Source organism: Gavialis gangeticus, unplaced genomic scaffold, assembly GCF_001723915.1.
Source record: "Gavialis gangeticus isolate Ggan-Ray unplaced genomic scaffold, GavGan_comp1, whole genome shotgun sequence".
Classification (NCBI taxonomy): Eukaryota; Metazoa; Chordata; order Crocodylia; family Gavialidae; genus Gavialis; species Gavialis gangeticus.
This window is the reverse complement of record NW_017729003.1, coordinates 3524756-3545640: the sequence shown is the minus strand read 5'-3', so window position 1 is coordinate 3545640 and position 20885 is coordinate 3524756. Positions and strand designations below refer to the sequence as shown.

The following is a 20885-nucleotide window of genomic DNA, read 5'->3' as shown; positions in this document are numbered from 1 at the left end:
TCTAGAACTTGATAAATTTAATTACATTTGCCATGTCTATCAATGGTACAATGAATATGGATTAAAACAAAAAACATACACAAGTCTAATAAAGCACAAAGATCAAAAGCACAAATCTTATGGCAAGAAAATTGTAGATAGCTAAAAAATATACAACTACTCATCTGAACATGTTGAGGAAATGTTAGGATATGTATTATTCTAATAATAATATCTTCTTAGCTCTAGAAACTCCAAGCTAAATTCTAGCAAATTTTGCATGGTAACAGAAAGTTCAAAAGTAGAATAAAAGGTATTTTTCTGTTAGCTCTGCTGGTATGCAAAAAAGTTCTTAGATATGTATTCTTCACTTGTCTGTGCTACCGAGAAGATCTCTTTGTCAGAATTCCATTTCCCAATCTAGAAAACAAGGAAAGTGGCAGATAGTGATACGGCCAATAGGACCTTGCACAACACGTGTGCTGCCTTGCTCATTTGTATCTTAACATAGTAGTCTGGTGTAGCGACTTTCTCACTTATTGAACCAATAATGGACTTTCCTCTGTTTACAGTATTATATAACAAAACACCCCAAAGATCTTATGCAATAGTTATTGCGAATCCGGAACTTCTCTATAAAAACCCTTATAGTGCCTAACACCTGTAAGTGCTTGCAGGTGAATTTCTTTTTTTATAGTAATATTTCACTCACTCTGCTCTGAAAAAAACTATGAATATGAATTTCATCCTTATGTAAGCTAGTCTTAGAGATGTGTACTAATGTTTTGTTTTGTTTTTTCTGAATTCCAGGCGAGGATATGCACAACAGGAGGTAAGACTGTTCATCAACCACAGTGGTAAAGTTGTTTGAAAAGAACAGAATGTAAAGCTTCTAGTTTGCAGTGTTTTCTCTTCACCTGCTAACAACAATATGTTGCTTGCATTGAAATCATTAAGAAGCTCACAACTTGCATTAGTGCAATAAAATAATTTTCTACAAAAGCTGCCATTTCATAGAGAAACTAGGGTTTACAGGAGCAGCATTTCTGGCTTCTCATTGCTCCCTACATTCTGCAAAATTGCTTGTTTGCTACCATGCTGTGAGTTTTCTCCTTTTGCAAGGCTGATTCATGAATCTCCTCTGATGTGGTCAATAAAGCATGTGGCAGGACTAACTGTTTTTTAGTCAGGGCTTGATTCTGCCAAATAAGCTCACATGGAGTGGTATCTTACAGTACAAGTAACACCATTGATTTCAAGGGACTACTTGTATAATAGTAAGCTACTAATCATCTTGAGTTAGGACAGTAGAATCCAGTCCTAAATTACAATACAATAAGTTATGTGCATTTTATATATCAACAGTCCCTAAATTAGTTACAAAGAATATGAGCCATACAATAGCCCAATAACATAATTGTCATGATTGATCAGTTTCTGGCTATGAGATAACAGGGATGTAACTGCTGTTCACCTCTGCATCCTTTGTCCATTCGCTGCTATCAAAGTATTATGTTCTACTCCATAGAAGAGAAGATATAGATGTTAGAAATCACTGGCTTCTACCCCTTATATTGGTTAACCTGCACAAAAAAGAAAGGATGGTATAATGGCTAGGATAGCCAGAGGCTTTCTGGGTGACTTTAGGTAGGCGTTTAAATCTACTCTGTACCTACCTTTATGTATTGTAAAATGGTGGTACTCTACTCCAAGATGTTGTGGGATATTTCGTTAGAGCCATATAATATCCAAATAGATAGATAGATACAGAAAGCACAGATAAGTCATTCCTGGTGAAAAATAAAGATGAAATAACCAGGAGATGTGAATAAAGGTGTCTAGACTCTCTAACCGGTTTTAACACAGACCTCCTGTGTAACCTGGGAAAGCCTGAGGGGACCATATTGCTATATAAGAGAAGAACCCTGGAGACTGAACTAGAAGCAATAAACCTCTGTACAAAGGCCAGAAGCTTCTGCAACTGTCTCCAGAGATGCCTGCAGATTAGCTTTCTACCTGCTCTAGGACGGTGTTTGTACATTTTGTTTTGTTTTGTTCTGTTTATAAACTGCCTACTGGACTTTTATAAATCTTAAGAAATAATTCGGGAATTAATTGCCACCTAGCTGAGAATTACATTTACAATAGATGAAAGAAATAACAAACTATAATCTGGTTTTACTATTATATGTTTTTATATCATTTGCTGTCTAATATGTAACTTCTCCAATCTTTTGAAAGTTTGGCCATTGTCAAATTGAGAACACAGATAAAAGAATACTTTAAAGCTGGAATAAGTTTTCTTTTATAAGTTTTGGTTGCAGTATAAAAATACCATTCTGCCTGATCTTATAACTCTATTTCTAATTTTATCTGTCAGCAACAGCAATTGTTGAGACCTTCTCTTCTCAGGCCAGAGGTATCATTTTTGTCTTTCTCATTATTTCCTTAACTTTTAAAGTAGCTTTCACAATATATTCTTATCTGAATTCCTTTTCTCTAGGCAGATTTTCTCCCATTTATTTTATAGAATAAAAAATTCTGAACCCCTTGAAATCCCGCTTATTTTGTTTTGATTAAGCATTTGAAATTCTCTGTTGCTTTATTTTCCCTCTGGGCTTATTGCAACTTCTTTGAGTTGCTAGTGTTGACTTCAGCAACACTGCCTGCAAAGCTTGTGAGCTTTCTGCTCAGATTAATAAATAGAATAATTTCCTTGCTATCAAATTTTCATCTAATTTCCCTGGTGCCAGTCAAATAGTTATTGATTACTATTCCTAGAGAGTAAATGGATGGTTCACAAAGATAACAGTGGCTTTGGCGCACAGTTGTTAAATGTAATGAAAGGTCTGGACTATAATCTGGATGATTTCAGTTTAAAATCCTTGAGTCCTGAAATTACTTCCAGACTAATCAATAGAACAACTCTAATGTCAGAAGGAACTGAACCACTTTGGGTCCAAGTTCTTGGCACTAAAATGCTGCATTGCACTGCCCAATTTCATGCAAGGAAGCCTTCAAGCTTTCCTATTTGACCACCTGAAAATTCCTATGGCAATCTTCCCTATAACATCCCGACTGTGAAGATTTTTTAAAAGATGCCACAGCATTTTTTAAGATATAAACATTTATGCAGCTGCTTCACTCAGAGTCAGTGCTTCTTGTTAAGATGAACAATAGGTAAGATTGTATTAACAAGAAAGATGATCTGCAAGAGGGACACACAAATACTGTAAATAAAATAGTATTCCTTTTTAACTAAAACTGCATCTTTAACATTCTTCTAGAAGGAAATGGGGCATAAAAGAAAAACATTAAAATTCTTGAGAAAAGTAACAGTATATTTGTGATGATGAGTCAGTTTTTTTCTAAATGAAGCTATTAAAACATGTAACTGAAAAAGATTTTCCTTTGTGGAAGAATGTGCCACTTTAATCCAGCACAGATTTTGCTAACTGTGAATTCTGCAGGGATGTTTCACTTTTAAAAGGGAATCCAGAGCTCCAGGTGGCATTGTATTACTGTTATTCCAGCTGTAATTTCTCATAGTTGCTTTCAGCATCATATAAATTTTTTGAACGATGTTTTCTTCTACCTCCTCATTTTGGCAGTGGGAAAATATAACATGACACTTTAAGAATACTTTTATTGTAATAACAAGCAAATATTCATAATAGTCTTAGCTTTTTTTCTTTGCTTACACACTGATCACATTACTCTTGTTTGCATTCTGTCATATTTAAGTATTTCCATTCAGTTGGTTTAATCTTTTGTTACAGGAGTTGTCTATGGAATCTGGAATCGATCCAGGCCAAGAGTACTATGGGCAAGACTATTACAGTTATGAACATGGGTATACTTTAATTTTTTTTACATAATTTGGCAAATGTAGGTACTCAGACATCATCATTTTTTAATTCACCATCCAGTTTGCAGAATTTCATTTTCCTCAGGAAAGTAAAAAAGCCTTAGGATTATATTCATTCTGTTTGTGCAAGAATGTACAAACAGAGAGCAAACCTCTTCTATTATATTCTGAAGATGCTATGCAACTTTGCTAATCTTCCTGCAGGCATAGAGACCTTTGTGCTGAAAAACTACTCCTCTGGTTAACTCATTTTGAAACTATGTATTTCATTTCTATACATTTTCCATCTCTGTCAAAGAAATCCCGATATCTCCTCCTCCATTTTTGTTTCATACCCACCAGATCCATTCTCTGCTTTGAAGTATGATCTCCCTACCCACCCTTGGGCCTGTAGATCTGGATTGGGTAACAGCATCATATTATGCACTGTTTTATAATTTTTCTCTGCTAGTAAATCTCAGTTTGAGTTCCAGGGAACCCTGGGGTGCCTCAAGAGTCTTTCAAGGGTGCCATGAGTTACATAATGTTAGATGTGCAAACATGATTCACAAAATAAACCCATCGTTTTCAGATAGGAATCCATAGTGTTAAAACCATTTTGACCTATTGCTAATTTGCAGCGCAGTGGGTTTTTTTGACACCAGGATCTCCTGGTGTCAAAAAAAACCATGGCCAGGAAAAAGTGGATCTGTGCACGTGGCAGCAACATGTACCCCCCTATACAGGAGCCTGGCTGGCCACTGCCACACTCTGCTGTTGGACAGGCTCCACATGCCCAGATCCCCACTGCTGCAGCCCCCAGGGACACTCAGGATCCTCAGTAAGCCTCACCTACCCTAGCTGGGGTAACTCGCTATGGGCCAGAACACGTGCAGCAGAATTCCCCAGGGACAACTAGTAGCAGTACAAATATGTGCTGCTGCTAGTTATCTCCAGGGAATGCACATTCCTACTCATGGGGATGCACCCTCTGAGTTCTTTGCAATAGAAAATTGCTCTATTATTTTTCTGTGGTGATAAAAAGTAAAAACTAAGAGCTGGCATTTTCTGAAGAGTGTCTCAAACCTATCAAGGGGTGTCACAAGTCTAAAATACTGAGAACCACTGTTTTATGCTCAAATCACGTCGGCATAGGTTGGGAGTTCATCCTGGTGGACTCCAGGGAATTCTTAGGGGACAAACAAGCATTGGTGGCACCTGGTTCAGGCTTAGTTGGAAGTGGTATGCACAAGTGTTTGCCACTTGCTGGGAAGAGGCATGGGCATTCAGAGGCACATAAGCCATGGGGGGAAGGATTGGTGGGTTGAGCAGGGCCTGGTGGTCCACAGGAGCACTGCCTGGTGTGGGAGTGGACAGGTCAATGGACGCAAGTAGCCCAGTGAAGGTTTGAGGCAGAGAGGGAGTAAAAATAGCAGGGCCCCAGAGCTGTGTAGAGTGCATGTAAAAAGCATTTTCTGGGCTAGGTTAACCCTTGCTAAATCAGGTCAATCCCTTTCTGATCTACAGTTAGTTCACATTAGATAAGAACTATAGATTGGGCACAACATTTTTGTGGTGACTTGAGCCCTGTGAATGCTTGGACACTGGGGCATTTAAATTCCCTTAATTTTGGTTAGGCAATCTAAATGTAATACGTGCATGTAGCCCTAGTGTCCTAAAGTAAAGCTAATCTCAGAAAATCTCCTTATAGAGCATCCCCCTCCCCAACAGTTTGTCTGCTCTCCAGTTAAAAAAACCTGTAAGGGTAATAAAAGTAGGCACCTGGAAAAAGGTGCCCAAGCATGGGAAGCTTCTGGCTTTTCCAAGTGATTTAGCAATCTTCACTTGATCTGAAAGACACTAAAATCTGTGACAGTTGCTTCACAGGCTTCAGCAAGCTTCTAGTCATGTTCTTAATGCCATCAGCTATCAGTTTTGTTCAATGAAAAGGCTAATGAGAACATGTTAGACTACAAGCAAGTTGTTTGTGTTAGATGTGTGTGTGTAATTATGGATATGTAGACATGCACAGACTACAGCTGTGGGAATTTTTTTCCAGGTATGAATTGCCTCAGTATGGGAGTCGTCGCCGACTACTGTCTCCATCTGGAATGTATGATGAGTATGGTGAAGTGGTTGTGGAAGGTGATGGTGGCTATTATTATAGTCCTCATGGACCAACAGTAGAAGGAGAAGTAAGTTCATCTGATGCTTTCATTCAATTTTAACATGTGTTTTCATAACTGATTAGTGTATTATTTTGTTCATGCACCAGATAAGCAACTTCTGGAATCTCTGCCCACAGTTTGCCATTTTGATGACTGATGATATATTAGGAAGAAAGTTGCTTTTCAAAGTAGAAGGAAGGCTTTACAATATCATATACATGCCATTATGTAATTTTTATCTGCTTTTCTTTTTTTCTCTCCCTTTCTTTAGAAATAAAAAGATGCAAAACTTATGTTAATATGCATAGCTATTTTTTCCATAAATCATGGATTCCTTGTCCAGCAAAAAAAAATATAACTTTAGGTAATATTGTGGCGGATTCATAAACAATAGCTAATTATTTTATTAGTGTTAAGAATAATCAGTGAAGATCTAACAGCTTATAACTGACAGATGAACAAAACCTTTATTAAACCTTTATTAAAATTAATTTATAATACAAGTGGACAATTGAAAAAATAAATTAAGTTCCCACGGAAAGCAGGCTAAATGTGCATATAAACTTGCGTTTGAATTTAATTTTCGGAAGTCAATTTTCCAACAAAGTGATATATTAATTAGAAGAGCAACTAAAATGTTTGTGAGCCAGCCTTTTGCACTATAATGAAGTAAATCCATTTGTCTATTATAGAAATTAAGTTTTCTTTTTTCAGTCCGAGAAACATTGACCAAAAAAAAAAAAAAACCCCTCAGTTATAACAGGTAAGCTGGTCTTGGTTTTTGGAAAAACATTGCATGGTAGCATTAACTCTAAGTTCTCTTCCCCATTAATTATTTTTAGGATTACAAGATTCATTATAAGTATTTGACAAATTGTAATTAAGTTCCATTTTCATAATTTGCAGGGGATGAGACAAGTCAGAGGTCCTGCCATCAGAGGTATAAGCCAGAGAACAGGGGATCAAATAGAAGGTGGTGCTTTAGGTGGTAGGATAGATCTAAGAGATGATTCTGGAAGAGAATATAGGACCAGCCAGGGAAAAAGGAAACTAAAAGCTGTTATGCATTTAAGTCGAATAGCAGTCAGTGTCCACAGACCAGTAGGAATGGCTGAACCTGTGCATTCTCCATGGAAGAAAACAAAGATATTCCCAACATTTCTTCAAAAAGTAAAAGGAAGTAGCAAAGATTCTAATTATGCCAAGCTGATGTCAGTTCGTCCAGTGGATGGTGATGAAAGCATGATTATCAAAGGAAGTTATTTCCAGAAATCTGCAGATGATGAACCTTCAACAACTAGAAAACTAAACCAAGTGCTAAAAAGCATTAGTGCTTCCAAGAAACTTGAAAAACATCTTGCACGTGAAAAAAGAAGGAGCAGTGAATCTGAAACAAGATCAGAAATTTCAATTCATGTCACAGCAGAGAGTCAGTCTGAAGATAGTGATGTCTCTGAGCTTGAGAAGAAGAGGAAGAAGAAGAAAATAAAACTTGCTGTTCCAGGTGATGAGGGAGAAGATAAAGACTATTTGAAAGTGACACTGGACCAAGATGAAACCAATGAAAGCACTGTGGATTCTGAGGAAGAATATGAGTCATCATCTTCTGAATCCTCTGAATCAGGTAGTGATCAAGATGAATCAGAGGATGAGTCATCTGAGGACTCTGAAGAGGAAGGTGAGAAATCAAGTGAGGAAGATGATACTGAGTCACAGACATCATCAATGCCAAGTTCAAACAGCAGGTCCAAACATAGAAGAAGAGCTAGTGAATTGAGCACAGGGAGTATTTCTACTGAAGGAACAATGACCTCTAGTCATATGTCAGAAGAGATTCCCAGTGAAGTGAGTTCTAATGGATCGGTTAGTCATAGAAAATATAAAAAGCGTTCTGGATCCAACCAAAAGAAAAAAAGGGCTACAGCTGGCAGTGAAGTCACTATAGACGAGGTATCAGAAGAAGATGAACAATCAAATTTGGAACAAGATGTTAGTGACAGGGAAGAATCTATTGGTAAGGATGAATCCACTGAAAATAGTGTTGTTTCCCAAGTTCTCAAAGGAAAAAAGAGCACAGTGAGTACTTCTAGTAAAATGGATGTTTCACAGGATCCTGATGTTCAGAGTTCTGATTCCAACATGAAGGGAAGGAATAGAAGAAAAAAGAAATCTTCAGGACACAGTGAAATTCAGTCAGATGAGGAGCCTGATACTGCAGAGTCAGAAACTGGTGGTGACTCCACATCCTTTTAAAAAAAGAGAGACAGTAGGTGGACTTTTTGAAGTAATGAGTGATCTTGTTTGCTGTGCTCTCTGTGTGTTCTTTTATAAACACCAAATATTTAAGAACACTAGAACTTATAATGTCCAAGTATCAGCCTCTTCAGACGTTTCAGTTACGCAAATGTCCATCTTAAGTGTTCTAGTAAAAAGCCTTATTTCTCCAATCCTCAGATATATTGCTGATGTACAGGCATTGATAGATTTTTTTTTAAAAATAGCTGAAAGAAATGCACCGTTCTCTGCATTAATATTAGCGGAGTGTAATTAGAAAAGCATTTTATCACTTGTTTTGTTCTGGGTTTTTTTTTTTAATTGAACCTTGTTGAACTGTGTAAGTAATGATGCAAATCACTATTGAATTTAGCATTAGCGGTAATGGAGAGCTTGTTGGTTTGGGCACCGTAAATGTATTATGGGCTCTATTCTGACTAGGGTTACACTCAAGAAGTCACAAAGGTAATAGTGACAGATTCCTAGCTTATTTTATGTTAACAGAACTTCCATATCTGTGACAAAGATAATGAACAGAGAGAAAAGTAGGTGGAAGGATGCTTGGCCCTTCTATACCACTTTACTGCATGTTAATTTTTCTGTATAATATTTACATAACATTTACATAAATACTTGTGTTCTTACACGTAGGGGAACTAAGGAAGAGTCCTAAGGAAGAATACAGAGGGGAACTAAGGAAGAGTACAGAGACAGAGCACCAAGATTTTTATCCTGGCTCCAGCAACATTCTCCAAAGCCTTATGTGAATGATTGTAAAATCATTCACCCAAGGCTTTGGAGAATGTTCCTGGAACCAGGATAAAAATCTCAGGGCTCTGTCTCTGTATTCTTTCTTCTAGACTATGACATGTGTCTCAGCAGAGCATAATTTTGGGGTTTGAGAAGTGTCACATAATTGACATAAAATAGATGAAAATAGAATTTGCTAGCAAATTTTACTGATTCACAAAATGGAGTAAGTTAGAATTTCCAAAAATATTCAGTTGTAAAATGGACATTTTTGTTTAACCTCATGTAGTAGCTGAAATTAAATATTTTAGCTGTGTAATGGCAGAGTGGCACTCATCATTGCAAATATCTGTCATAGCTAAACATGTCGTGGATAAACACATTTAGGCAGGGTTAAACACTATTTAAGCAATTTCTACAGGAATAAACTTTTTGGATAGCACAAGGAAAGTCCACTAATTATATAATGCAAAATATTGATTCCAGTTTGCTCCATATGTGCATTTTTGGATTTTGCTGTCTAAATTTCAGTGACCAAGAATGCTTGATGATGTTCATTAGAGACATTATAGTGCTCCCAGTTCTCTTCTAGGTGGCAATGATAAAAGACTCCTATTATTTAAATATCAGGATACCTATTTATTTTCATATCTGAAACTCCTAATGCATCATGCTACTTGCCAAAGAGTCCTTTTTCACACTGTCAGCATGTTAAGTGTTAAAAATACATGATCACATTCAAAAGCTGTAAGAGCTTTATTTTATTTTATTATGCCACACTGCAAATCCCTTTCCTGAATAATGGTTTATGTATAGCAGGTTGTCCTAATATACATCTGGAAGCCCATAATTAGTTCTCACTTAAGTTAGTGTTAGGTTGTAAAAGCAGTCCACTACCAGGACTGTGAACTATAAGGTGCAGACAGAAGTGTAGTTCCCAAGTCTAACTCATGGCACTTCACAAAGTTCCATGAATTAAACTAATCCTCCCAACCCAACAGTTATTAGCTGTTGGGTCGGGAGAGTTGGGGATTGAGCTCCAACTTGGGCCCAATCCAGACAGAGAAGCTGCATCTCTGCAGCCTCTTCCCCCTAGCTCCACCCCTCCCTCCCAGTTCTCATTCTGTCTCAGGATGGGAGTGGGAGAAGACAGGGGAGGGAGGTCCATTCTGGGGTTTCTCAGGCTGCACGGGAGTGGGGAGATGAGCGGATTGAAGTGCCAGACTTCAGAGTGGGTGATGCTCCAGTCCACCCGCCCCACCTCCAGTGCCAGCTGGGCAACCCCCAGAATGAGCTCCCTCTGCCTCCTCCCCCCACCTCCTTCAGAAAACAGTGCTGGAGCAGGCCTGGGCTGTATCAGCTGAGCTCTGTTCCCGGTATGTGCAGACAGAACTTAAGGTGCTCCACTTTAAAGCATCTTCATCTGAAACCTCATGTAATGACAGTTCAGATTATTGCAGGATTGGGCCCTTTTAAAGTGCTTTGCAGACCTGCAGCTCTGTTAGGTCATGGTTGTAGAGCACTTTCAGGGACCAGATCAGGGAAAAATTGAGATTTCTGTCTGCACCTATAAACTACTTGTCTGATATGTCAAACAGTAGTTGAGAGTCTCACAAAGGTTATGCTAAAATTATAGGGGACTGAGGAATTGGTTTGTCTTTCCATTATACTTGAACCTGATCTTAAGTTAAACCATTAATTTTTATTAAATTTTCTCTTGCCACCAGTGTTAATGGCTGGCCCATTCAAATTAACGGGAAATTAAATCAAACCTGTATTGATTAGCTACATGAGACAAATATACATCTTTCCTGTTGCTGATATTTGTTACTACTGAATTTACTATTGGTTTCAATGGAGTCCAGATTTATTTCAAATTTGCTTCTGTTTTACTATGACATCTCATGTCATGCAGGTGCAGGCTTCAGTGACTGGGAGGAAAAAGGAGAAAAACTAGGAACTACATTCTTAACCATCATTTTGGCTAAGGACAGATATTACCAGTTATATAAACCAGGTTAAATGATCAGAAACTGGTTTAAATCTGTAACAGAACAGATGTTCAGTGCACATAAACCAGTTTCAAAATGGCTAAAGCTGGTTTGAGATAAACCTGGTTGAATGTAGTATCAGACTTAACTGATTTGGCTCAAACTGTCATATGCAATGTCTGTCCCAGACTCCTTGCTGGTTTAAACTAAACCAGACACTTCCAGCATCCCGGCATACACTCTGAGCTGGGTGGGCCTCTCTGCTCTACAGCAGGGCTGGTCCCTCCCCTCTGCTCCTGCAGCTCAGCAGAGACTTGCAGGTACAGCAGGGTCTGCTGGCTACCATGTGCCCCGCATTCCACCTCTCACCACTTGCTGCTTAAGCAGAGATCCCTTCCTCCTCTCTCCCACAGCATGGACTATAGCAAGCATGTGGTATGCTAGCTAATGCTGTGTAAGGCAGATATGACAGTGTCCACTTAGGATTTTTTGGAGATAGTCAACAGCTCAGATGGTAATGTCCCTGCATTCCTTCCTTTGGAAAAAGCTGGTTAAGAAGAACTTTGTGTTCTGATGAGGTGTTAAATGCTGATAGCAGAGCTGATAAATTCTCTGTTGTCAAGGTGGGGCCTTCCTAATTACAGTGTCCTGCTGGTGCCTGGCCACGCCCCTCTCTGCTCTCTGAAGAAGGGAAGGGAGGCCTTCTCTAGTGCCCCCTGGCTTCTAGCCTGAGCCACTGCTGGCATGTGCCTGCATTTCTGGGATGTCTGTCTGGTTACAAAGTGATTTAGCCTAGGCAGGTTATACCAACCTGCAAAGATTAAATCAATTCAGGCTCAGATTTTTTGAATGTATGTCTCTAGCCTTTGAGAACACACACATTCCAGAAGAATAAATTCATAAGGTTTAATTTATCCCTCAGCTGTTCCAGGCTCTCCTGTTATTGTCTTAATAAAGCAGAAAAGTCATTTTTTTACAGTATTGTACTGGAAGGAACTCCTATTTTAAACATCCAGCTGCATTTCTATTTTCATAAATGAAACTCCTGATGCATCTTGGTGTGCCCCGCCCAGGCCTTATGCATGCTGTCTACATGTTGCTGAATTGAAATTCATCTTTTTCCATCCTGAATTAAGGCAAATTTTAATATATTTTCCTTGTGCCATCACTCAAGGATGCTGTGGCCCACTAATGACAATAACCAAAGGTCTGGAGATTAGTATCTTTTAAAACAACAAGTCGATAACAGAAGGAAGATTTTATCTATATTTGAAATGTGAACTAAATTATACGATCAGTTATCTCTCTCTGCTTCCTCAGCTCTTGGTCCCCAAGTTGTAGTTGCACAGTTTTGTATTGTGAAATTCTTAAAACGTGTAAGTATATCAAGCACCAAAAGATACATACCCAAACAACACAAATGATAGGTGTGCATAAGTATGAAAAAGGAGAGAAAACCCTGTAATTTGTGCAAACATTAGTCTTCCAAAGGCATAAAAAGTACCACCCACCTGTACATAGCATGATTTACTTCTTTTAAAAATCTGCTTTCTTTTTGTGTACGTGTGTGCATGCATGTGTTAGAAGTTACCTGGAGTATGCTGTATCCTCCTAGAACAACTCTAGGAAAAAGATGTTTTCACTGTTAATTCAAGAATCAAAATCATAACGTCAGATACGGTATATTACAAGGAAGCAGCACTCTAATAAGTTAGAGTAATATAAGCAAAAGGTTTTGTGTAAATCACACAATACAAAGGCAAAACAAGTTTGAAATTCAGTTTTCTCTCTGAAAAATATTGTTCATATTGTAAAATATAATACATAAATGTTTTACTTCTGTTTCATAGCAGTGTAATTATTTTTATTTCAGAACACTTAGACAGGTACAAACCTGAAATAGTAGATGCATCAGGTCCTATGTCAAGGAGTGATGTAGGATTTTTTTTTTCTCCTCAGTACTATCAACACTAAACATTTATCTCCAAAATGAAAATGGTTGTGGTCCTGAAATGCCACTGTCATTGTCATTTTTTTCACTGTAAGATGGAAATGTGAAGTGCCATTCATGAATAAACCTACAATATAGTATTTTGTAAAATTACATTCTGGTAAAAAAAACAAAAACAAAACAAAAAAAAACTTTGTGATTGTGATTTTTCACAGTACTATATATTAGGGCTGTGCAAAATGACACAGTTCCATTTCACCTTGAGTTTCAAGGTTTCAATGTAACAGCGTTCCATTTCAAATTTCATTTCAATTCCAAACAGCGGTTCCATTTTGTTTTGTCAAAACAGTGAGGCTGTTTTGATGTTTCACTAGATTGGGCTAGGAGCGGGGAATTGGCCCAGCTGGGCTGACTTCCCATCTCCAGCACTAAATCGGGCGTCAGGGAGTCAGCCCAGTTAGGCTGACTTCCCACCCCCAGCCCAATCTAGCACTGGTGAGGGGAACTAAGCCATCGGGCTCAGTTCCTTTCCCCAGCCCGATCACAGCGCAGGGGAGCCTGGGCTCAGTTCCCTTCCCCTGCGCTGTGATCGGCTTCCTGCAGCCTGGCAATGGGAGATGGGAAAAGCCAGGGCTGCACTCACAGCTGCTGCTGGGAGCACAGCCCTGGTTCTCCCTTGTCTCTCACCACCTCAGTGCTGGCTGCTTTAAAACTTGAAACATTTCAAAACTTTTGAAATGTTTTGATGAGCCTCATTTTGTTTCAAAGCTGTTTCGTAGCCCTTCATTTCGATTTGATTTCATTGTTTTGTGCTCGGAATGAGTCGAAACAGTGTCAAATTGACACAGCTGGCGAAAGTTCGCACAGCCCTACTATTTATACTTAAATACAGTGAAATAATATTTGTACAATGATTTTGACATCAATAAATTCCAGTTCCTATTAGAAAGAATTTTTTTTAATTGTATTTCATATTCCTATGCATGAAAAGCTGAGAAATGATTGTTTGGTCAAAATAAGATTTTGTTGGCTGATTAAATGACTTATGCGAGAGCATATTTATTAAGCTTCCAAGAAAGAAAATTTCCTTTCCAATAAATTAACTTCATTCAGATCACAAACTATTAGATAATAGAAGAAAGTTTATCTAGCAAAAATGTCTCTTACTATATTAGATTGAAGAAGAATCTTTCATATCACCTAACTGAAGAGACTATTCTAAATCTTATTGCATCCACTAAGTAAGAAATTATCTTTAGCATTTGTAATCTTAACACAGAACAATGATTTAGGGCAGTTAAATGAAAATGATCAATGTATATTCTAAAATAAAAAGATAAAAATAAAATATATGTTATGAAACTAACTTAAATATCAGCTGATATTATAGTCAGACACTTAACCGGATAGATAGATAAATACTTAATATCAGCTGGTATTTTAGTTAGATACTTAAAGCTGAAATCATGATATGCTTAAATAAACTCTGTCTCTTGTATTCAAACAGTGGGCCAGAAAGAAAAGGATTAAGTTGGTAGTTGACCCAGAATATGAAACGAGTTCAACTGGAGAAGACAGCGCTCCAGAATGTCAGAGGAATAAACTTACCAACCCCAATATTCAGAACAACATCAATGGCAACATCTACATTGCACAGAATGGATCTGTTGTTAGAACCCGTCGCATTTGTCTTACCAATAATTTAAAAGTCACATCCCCAGTTAGACTGGGGAAACACTTCAAGAAACTGGACAAGCTTGCAGTGACACATGAGGAGAATGTCCCACTGAACACATTGTCAAAGGGGCCATCTTCTAGTGATAAACTGAACACAAGACCATCTAGTGTCTCATTTGCCTCCTCAACAATAGGGGCTGACAATATAGCAACAAAGCCAGGAGGCAACACAATAAAAAGCACAGAAGAGCAAGAATCAGTGGTTGATAATGAGGATGTCAAAGAACCCTTGGAATCCCACAGTGATCACACACAATCAGATGAAGAAGAACTTTGGATGGGCCCTTGGAATAATCTTCACATACCAATGACAAAACTGTGATTTTTTTTTTTTAATTTTATCTTAATTTTTACTTAAGTTTATAATAAACTATGCTTTTTATTGTCACAGAGAAAAATGTATGAAATTTGTATTGTGCACATAAGTTGTATACTTCAAACAACATGCTTTAAAAGTTTTAAAAAAATGCACTCATATTTGTACCGATTAATTGTTCTTCCCAACAACTATTTTGACAGGCTCTCAATTCACTAAACAATACTTCATTAAGCATTTATCAGTTTTGTTGGATCTTGAGTTATTGTTTAATAAACAGTGAACTAATAAATGCACAGCAACCTTTTGTTGACTTTTCCACAGATTCTATGCAACCCTAGGCTATTTCACTTTGTCTGTACCATTTAGACTGAAGACCTCTGGTTGAAATTTATGGAAAGACTGCCTGATTCTGATCTCACACTGAAGTTGATAAGAGATGTGCCAGTTTATTCATCCTGAGGATGTAGCCTGTTGATATTTATTATAACACTGATGTGAAGCTAGTATAGTGTTGAAAATATGTTAGTTATCAAATAGAATAACATTGTTACATAGAGAAGCAGAAAAGGAGATTATATATGACAACAGTTATACAGGGGAAGGAAACATAAAATTATGTATCTTTTCAAGTTACTTTCCCTAGTTTTATTAATTTATTTTATAAATTTTGCTCAGTTTACTCTTCTTGTCTAGTCAGTCTTCCATCTTTTCCTGACACATTGTTTACTCTTTATGTAGTCCTTGTCTACAGTTTTTATACTCCACTAATTATTGTATTATGGTTATATTCACTAAAAATGAACAAAGAAAATGCAGAAGCCTTCATGACAGAATGAGACAACAGGTAATTTGGTAGGGGTAGAGATTAATACATTTTCAGATACAGATAGCCATTGACTCACAAGTTATAATAACCAGTCTGCACCAACAGTACTGAACATAAAACTGTTGTAAAGACAAATGAATCATACCAAAGTGGATGAATAGTAGAGGCTTTATGAATTAAATGCGCATAAAACAAACCTTTCAAGGACAAAGTGTTTGAGAACACAGATTTTCTTTTGTGAAAAGTAACAGTAAAAGCATTGCACATTACTTTTATTGTATGGAAATTTAGTGCTCACCTTTTCTGTTTCCTCAGTTGTGATCAGTTGTTTCAATATCAACATATTGCAGGGAGACATCATCTTTTATATCCATTAATACCAGAAGGAGAACTATTTCATTATTGAAAGCCTCCCCCCATCCTCTAAATTTGCATTAGAAAAAAGAAAAATAGTTCTTGTCAGGCCATGCACTGATTTTCTTAGGGAATAGGATCAATTCTAATTAGTTATGAGACTACGGGCACATGCAGATGTACTAAATGTGTACATGTTGGGTGACTAACAGGGACCCCAGTTTTCCTTGATAAGAAATTGCAAATTCTGTGATAAACCCCTCCAAATCCATTATTAAAATTATAGACCCCCCCCACACAGCCCTGCTGGTGCCCCTCACTCCCCCCACAACATTCCCTGAGCCCTATTGGTTCTCCTCCCCCCACAGCCAACCCGCCCTGCTCATACCCCTTGCCCCCCACCCACAGCCCCTGCCCCCCAGCCCTGCCAGAGGGGGGTCCCCAGCTACAGGGGCTATGGGGCCAGGGACCCAAGTCCATAGCTCCCTGCACCCAACAGAAGGCAGCAGCTGCTGCAGCAGAAGAAACACAGAGCTGGCTCCCTAACTGCTGCCTGTCTACTGCGGGTTTGGGCGGAGGCAGGGCCAGCTTGCAGCCGTAGCCCACACTCCTGGTGGGTAGAAGAGACCTGCACCCCCCCCAGATCTGTGTGCAGGGTAGGACATGTGTGCAGAGTGGGTTCATGCTCCCAGTGCTGCTGCCCTCCCCCAGGGCCTCTTCAGTGCAGTATGTGTGACCCAGCATAGCAGGGCCATGCAGAAAAGCTGCTTGCCTCTGCAAACTCTGTGCTGCCCTGGCCACACTTTCCCTGTGTGCACAGGGGCAGTGTGGGCAGCAGCACAGGGTTGTGCCCCTTGCTGTTGCCCTGCCTTTAGGAGAAGTGTGGCTTGGGCAGTGCAGAGCTTCCAGAGGCAAGCAGCTTTCCTGTGTGGCACCACTGTGCCCTGCCATGCTGGGTCTTGCACACTGCACAGTGGAGGCCCCAGGGGAGGGCAGCAGGGCTGGGAGCATGAGCCCACAGCACACACCTGTCCCACTCCTGCCTCCACCCCGTGTACAGATCTGGGGGGCGTGGGTACTCCCTTACCCCCTGGGAGTGCATGCTGCAGTGGGGAGCTGGCACCACCCCCCACCCCCAGACAAGCCTGGCCCACAGTACATGACTGGGAGCTGTGCACTTTGGGCCAAGCAGGCTCTGCACCTCCTTGTGCAGCTTCCTGCACTCCTTCAGGAAGCCACAGATGGAGGCATGAAGCCCACCCAGCCTGGCCCATCCCATGGCTCATGGACTGGGAGCTGCAGCTATTGGACCAAGCATGCTCTGCATGTCCCTGTGTGGCTTCCCTGAAGGGGCAATAGCACACTGCTCTGGGTCCATGCACCACTGGCTGGGCAGGCACTTCTGTAGTAAGCTGGCTGGTGGCTGAGGGAGTGGGGAGATGTTGGGGAAAGACGTGGAGTGCCAGCTCAGTTGGCAGTACGCGGACCCGGAGTGGCATGCTATCAGCCCTTCAGAAAAGCCGCACAGGGAAGTGCAGAGCCTGCTCAGGCTGATAGCATGCCACTCCCAGTCCACGCACCACTGGTGGGTTCTCCATGTAGGGTTTCCCCCAATACCTCCCCACTCCCTCAGCCACTAGTCACACACCAATGCCCTGTCCGCCCCCCCCTCAGCCCTCTGCCTCTTCCGGCAGCCCTGGCAGTCACCCACATCCACACCTGACACCCAGGGCCTGCCCAGCCATGACCCTCAATCCCCATTTACCTTAAGCTCCAGGAACCAGCAGTGAGCCTGAGCCAAGTCTCAGGTGAATGTGCCTCAGGCTGTACCCTTTCCCCCTCTCTCTCTCCCTCCTGACAGGGTTGGGGGTTTCCCATCCTTTTTGCAATTAGCTCCTGCAGGCTGGAACTCTGTTTTTCTGTGGGAAATGGAAAACCTGGATCCCGGGTGTCTCTACACATGTTCCAGGGTGGACGGAAGGGTGTTTTAATTAGAGTGGCTTTCAGAGCTGCTCTAAGTAAAGTGCCTGCAACGTCATGTGCTTCAAAATGGCACTGGGGGGTGCTGTAACTGAAGTTTGTTTGACAAGCTTTAGTTAAAGTGCCTCTGCCACCATTTTGAAATGCAGGGACACTGAATACACGTGACATGAAAGTTACTGAAGCACGCTAAAGAGCATGCTCCAGCAGACTTGATTAACTGAGTCTGCTCCAACATGTGCTAATTAGCATGCATAGGAGTAGAGGTCTGCCACATGTAGAGGTGCTTGCTGTGCTTTCAGTATTTATACACGTTCAGTTAGATAAAACACAGGTTATCCTGATCTACGTAGTGCATCTCCTCAGGTTAACTCAGTTACATTAGGCCAACCATTTTTGCCCAGTATGAACTCCTTGAATGTACATACAGTTCAGCACTTAGATCGACTTAACCCTCGTTATGTTTAAGTAGGCATGCCACACCACAAATCTTCATTCAATGTTGACGTCAGTATATTACTAGAAGTTTGTAATGTTGCATTTCCCTATCACATTCTTTTTTTAGGAAATTTATCTTTATTTCTTTACAATCAGTTGTTATGTAATGAAAGCTTTTTAGATATGAAGTTTCTGTTGTAATTAAGATAACATAATTTTTAACCTGAGATTTCAGATGTCCCTGTTCAAACAGGACTAATGAGAAAGATAGCTTTTCTTTAGGAATGAAAACTCAGCAAAACCCATCAAGCAGAAAACAATACCTACATTTGATTTTCCTTCTCTTAACTTTTCTATCTTAGCATATTTGTATTTGGTAGCCAATTGTACATAGCTGTCTTTCCAATTTAGCTACTGCTTGAAGCACACAGACAAGAATCTTGGAAGAAAAAGGATTTTATTATTTGCAATCACTAGTCAAATGATATATTTTGCTTTTAAAATTCATGCTGGCAATTCTGATGAGGTCATTGCTTCTACAAGAAAAAAATCCCCAGCTATTTTTCATTCTCTAGCCATCTGAAGTGTGTCTTTGTTTATATCCTAGTTCCCTTATCTCCTAATCTGAGACCCTATAGTATAATGTACACTTGGAATTCCATCCAAGACATACACCTACACCAGTTAATAGTGCAAGAGACAATGCAAGTCCTACTGATGCTGGTAATGCTACTGCGTACTTATCAGATTAGAAGATTGTCAATACCTGCTTCTTAACTCATCAGAAAGACTCAGAATATGAATTATGTTGCATTAGTTGCAAAAGAGTTTGCCTTTTCAATTGTGGGGTCAAAATAAAACCTACAGACATTGTGCAAAATAAAGTGGTTTTCAACAAGACAATTTATTTAAATATTGACTGTGGAAGTGGACAAAACTGCAGAAAGCTAACTTTTTCTTAATACTAACGTGTAAACATCTACAGGCTACAGTAAAACTAATGTGTAAACATCTACAGGCTATCAGAATCATAAGCAGTGCAGTTTTATAAATAAATCAATCCCTGGCAATAACCCCATGGCAAATTAATTCAAAATGTATTCATGTAGCTTTGTTTTGTGCACCTTCAACTGGATGACAAACTATGCGGTGGATGGCTAACAAAGGTAAATACCCTAATGACTTTTGTTTGTGAAATCATAATGAATTTAGATTGCACCTCTCTGGGTAAATGCCAATTCCGATGTACTACATTTTTCAGTACTCAGAAAAATACTGATGCTGACCAGAAGATTTTACAAGTTAGAATGAGATCTGAAAGCAAACACAAAACAAAAATGCCAGCATGATTTGAACATTCACTTCAGGACCAGAAATGGGTTATTTCAGAGAAAAGTAACAAAAGATAATTAGGGAACAGTAGGACAGTTAAAGAGGAATTAAAATCCTAATCCTACAGTCCCTTGAAATCAATGGGAGATTTGCCTTAAAAGGGACTGTACAATTCTGTTAAGTGTTAATTGGGTCATATGAGGTGCTAAACATTCTAACCATCATTGATTTCACTGCTGGTAGTGCTCGGTATCTCACAGGGTCAGCCCCCACAAAAGCTATTTATACAGAGCTAGGCAGCTTAAGGAATGACTAAGAAGCAAAAGGGGTTTAGCCATAATCAAGCTTCGTAACAATCTACGATATTATTAAAGAATCAATAGCAGTTTTATGTAACCTACTGGAGTAGCTTGCAGACAGATCACAAAAGAGTGAGCTATAGCTGATTCAGTACTAAGGCCAGCATATTACATCTGTTATCTTTTACTACCTGCAATGGTCATAACAAATACGGTAAATCTGCCATTACTAATTCCTGCTTCTGAAAATTAATATTAATTCAGTGTTCCAGCTGGGGGGGAAAGTGTTACAATGGGACAAGGGTGTAGGTTGTAGCCGTGTTGGTCTAAAGACATAGGCATACAAGGTTCTTTGCATAAATCTAGTATCTTTTATTAGACCAACTTAAATATTTGGAAAAATTCTTCTTAGCAAGCTTTTGGGTATAAATACCCTTTGTCAAGCTGAGGAAGCATCTGTGGTTGGTGTGTGTGCTCTTCCTGGATGGAATTCATTATAGGTGTCTTATAGGAATTCATTCCATCCAGGAAGAGCACACACCAACTGCAGATGCTTCCTCAGTCTGACAATGGGACAATGCATATAAAAATTTTCTCCCAACCAGAGATTACTCTGTCCATTCTCTTTATAAAAGCTTAT

The 20885-nt window shown here is 39.4% G+C and overlaps 1 protein-coding gene across 4 annotated transcripts in view; it reads left to right on the top strand.

The window, feature by feature from the left end:
- PCDH15 (protocadherin related 15) overlaps positions 1-15311 on the top strand; it is a 1188119-nt gene extending 1172808 nt beyond the window's left edge. For all 4 annotated transcript variants that reach the window (XM_019507771.1, XM_019507770.1, XM_019507773.1 and 1 more), the window contains 5 exons: positions 790-811; positions 2360-2398; positions 3759-3832; positions 5886-6021; positions 14468-15311. In XM_019507771.1, coding sequence (XP_019363316.1) covers positions 790-811; positions 2360-2398; positions 3759-3832; positions 5886-6021; positions 14468-15019 — 823 coding nt within the window. In that variant the 3' untranslated portion in view covers positions 15020-15311. The remainder of the gene's footprint in view (positions 1-789; positions 812-2359; positions 2399-3758; positions 3833-5885; positions 6022-14467) is intronic.
- Positions 15312-20885: the final 5574 nt, after the last annotated feature.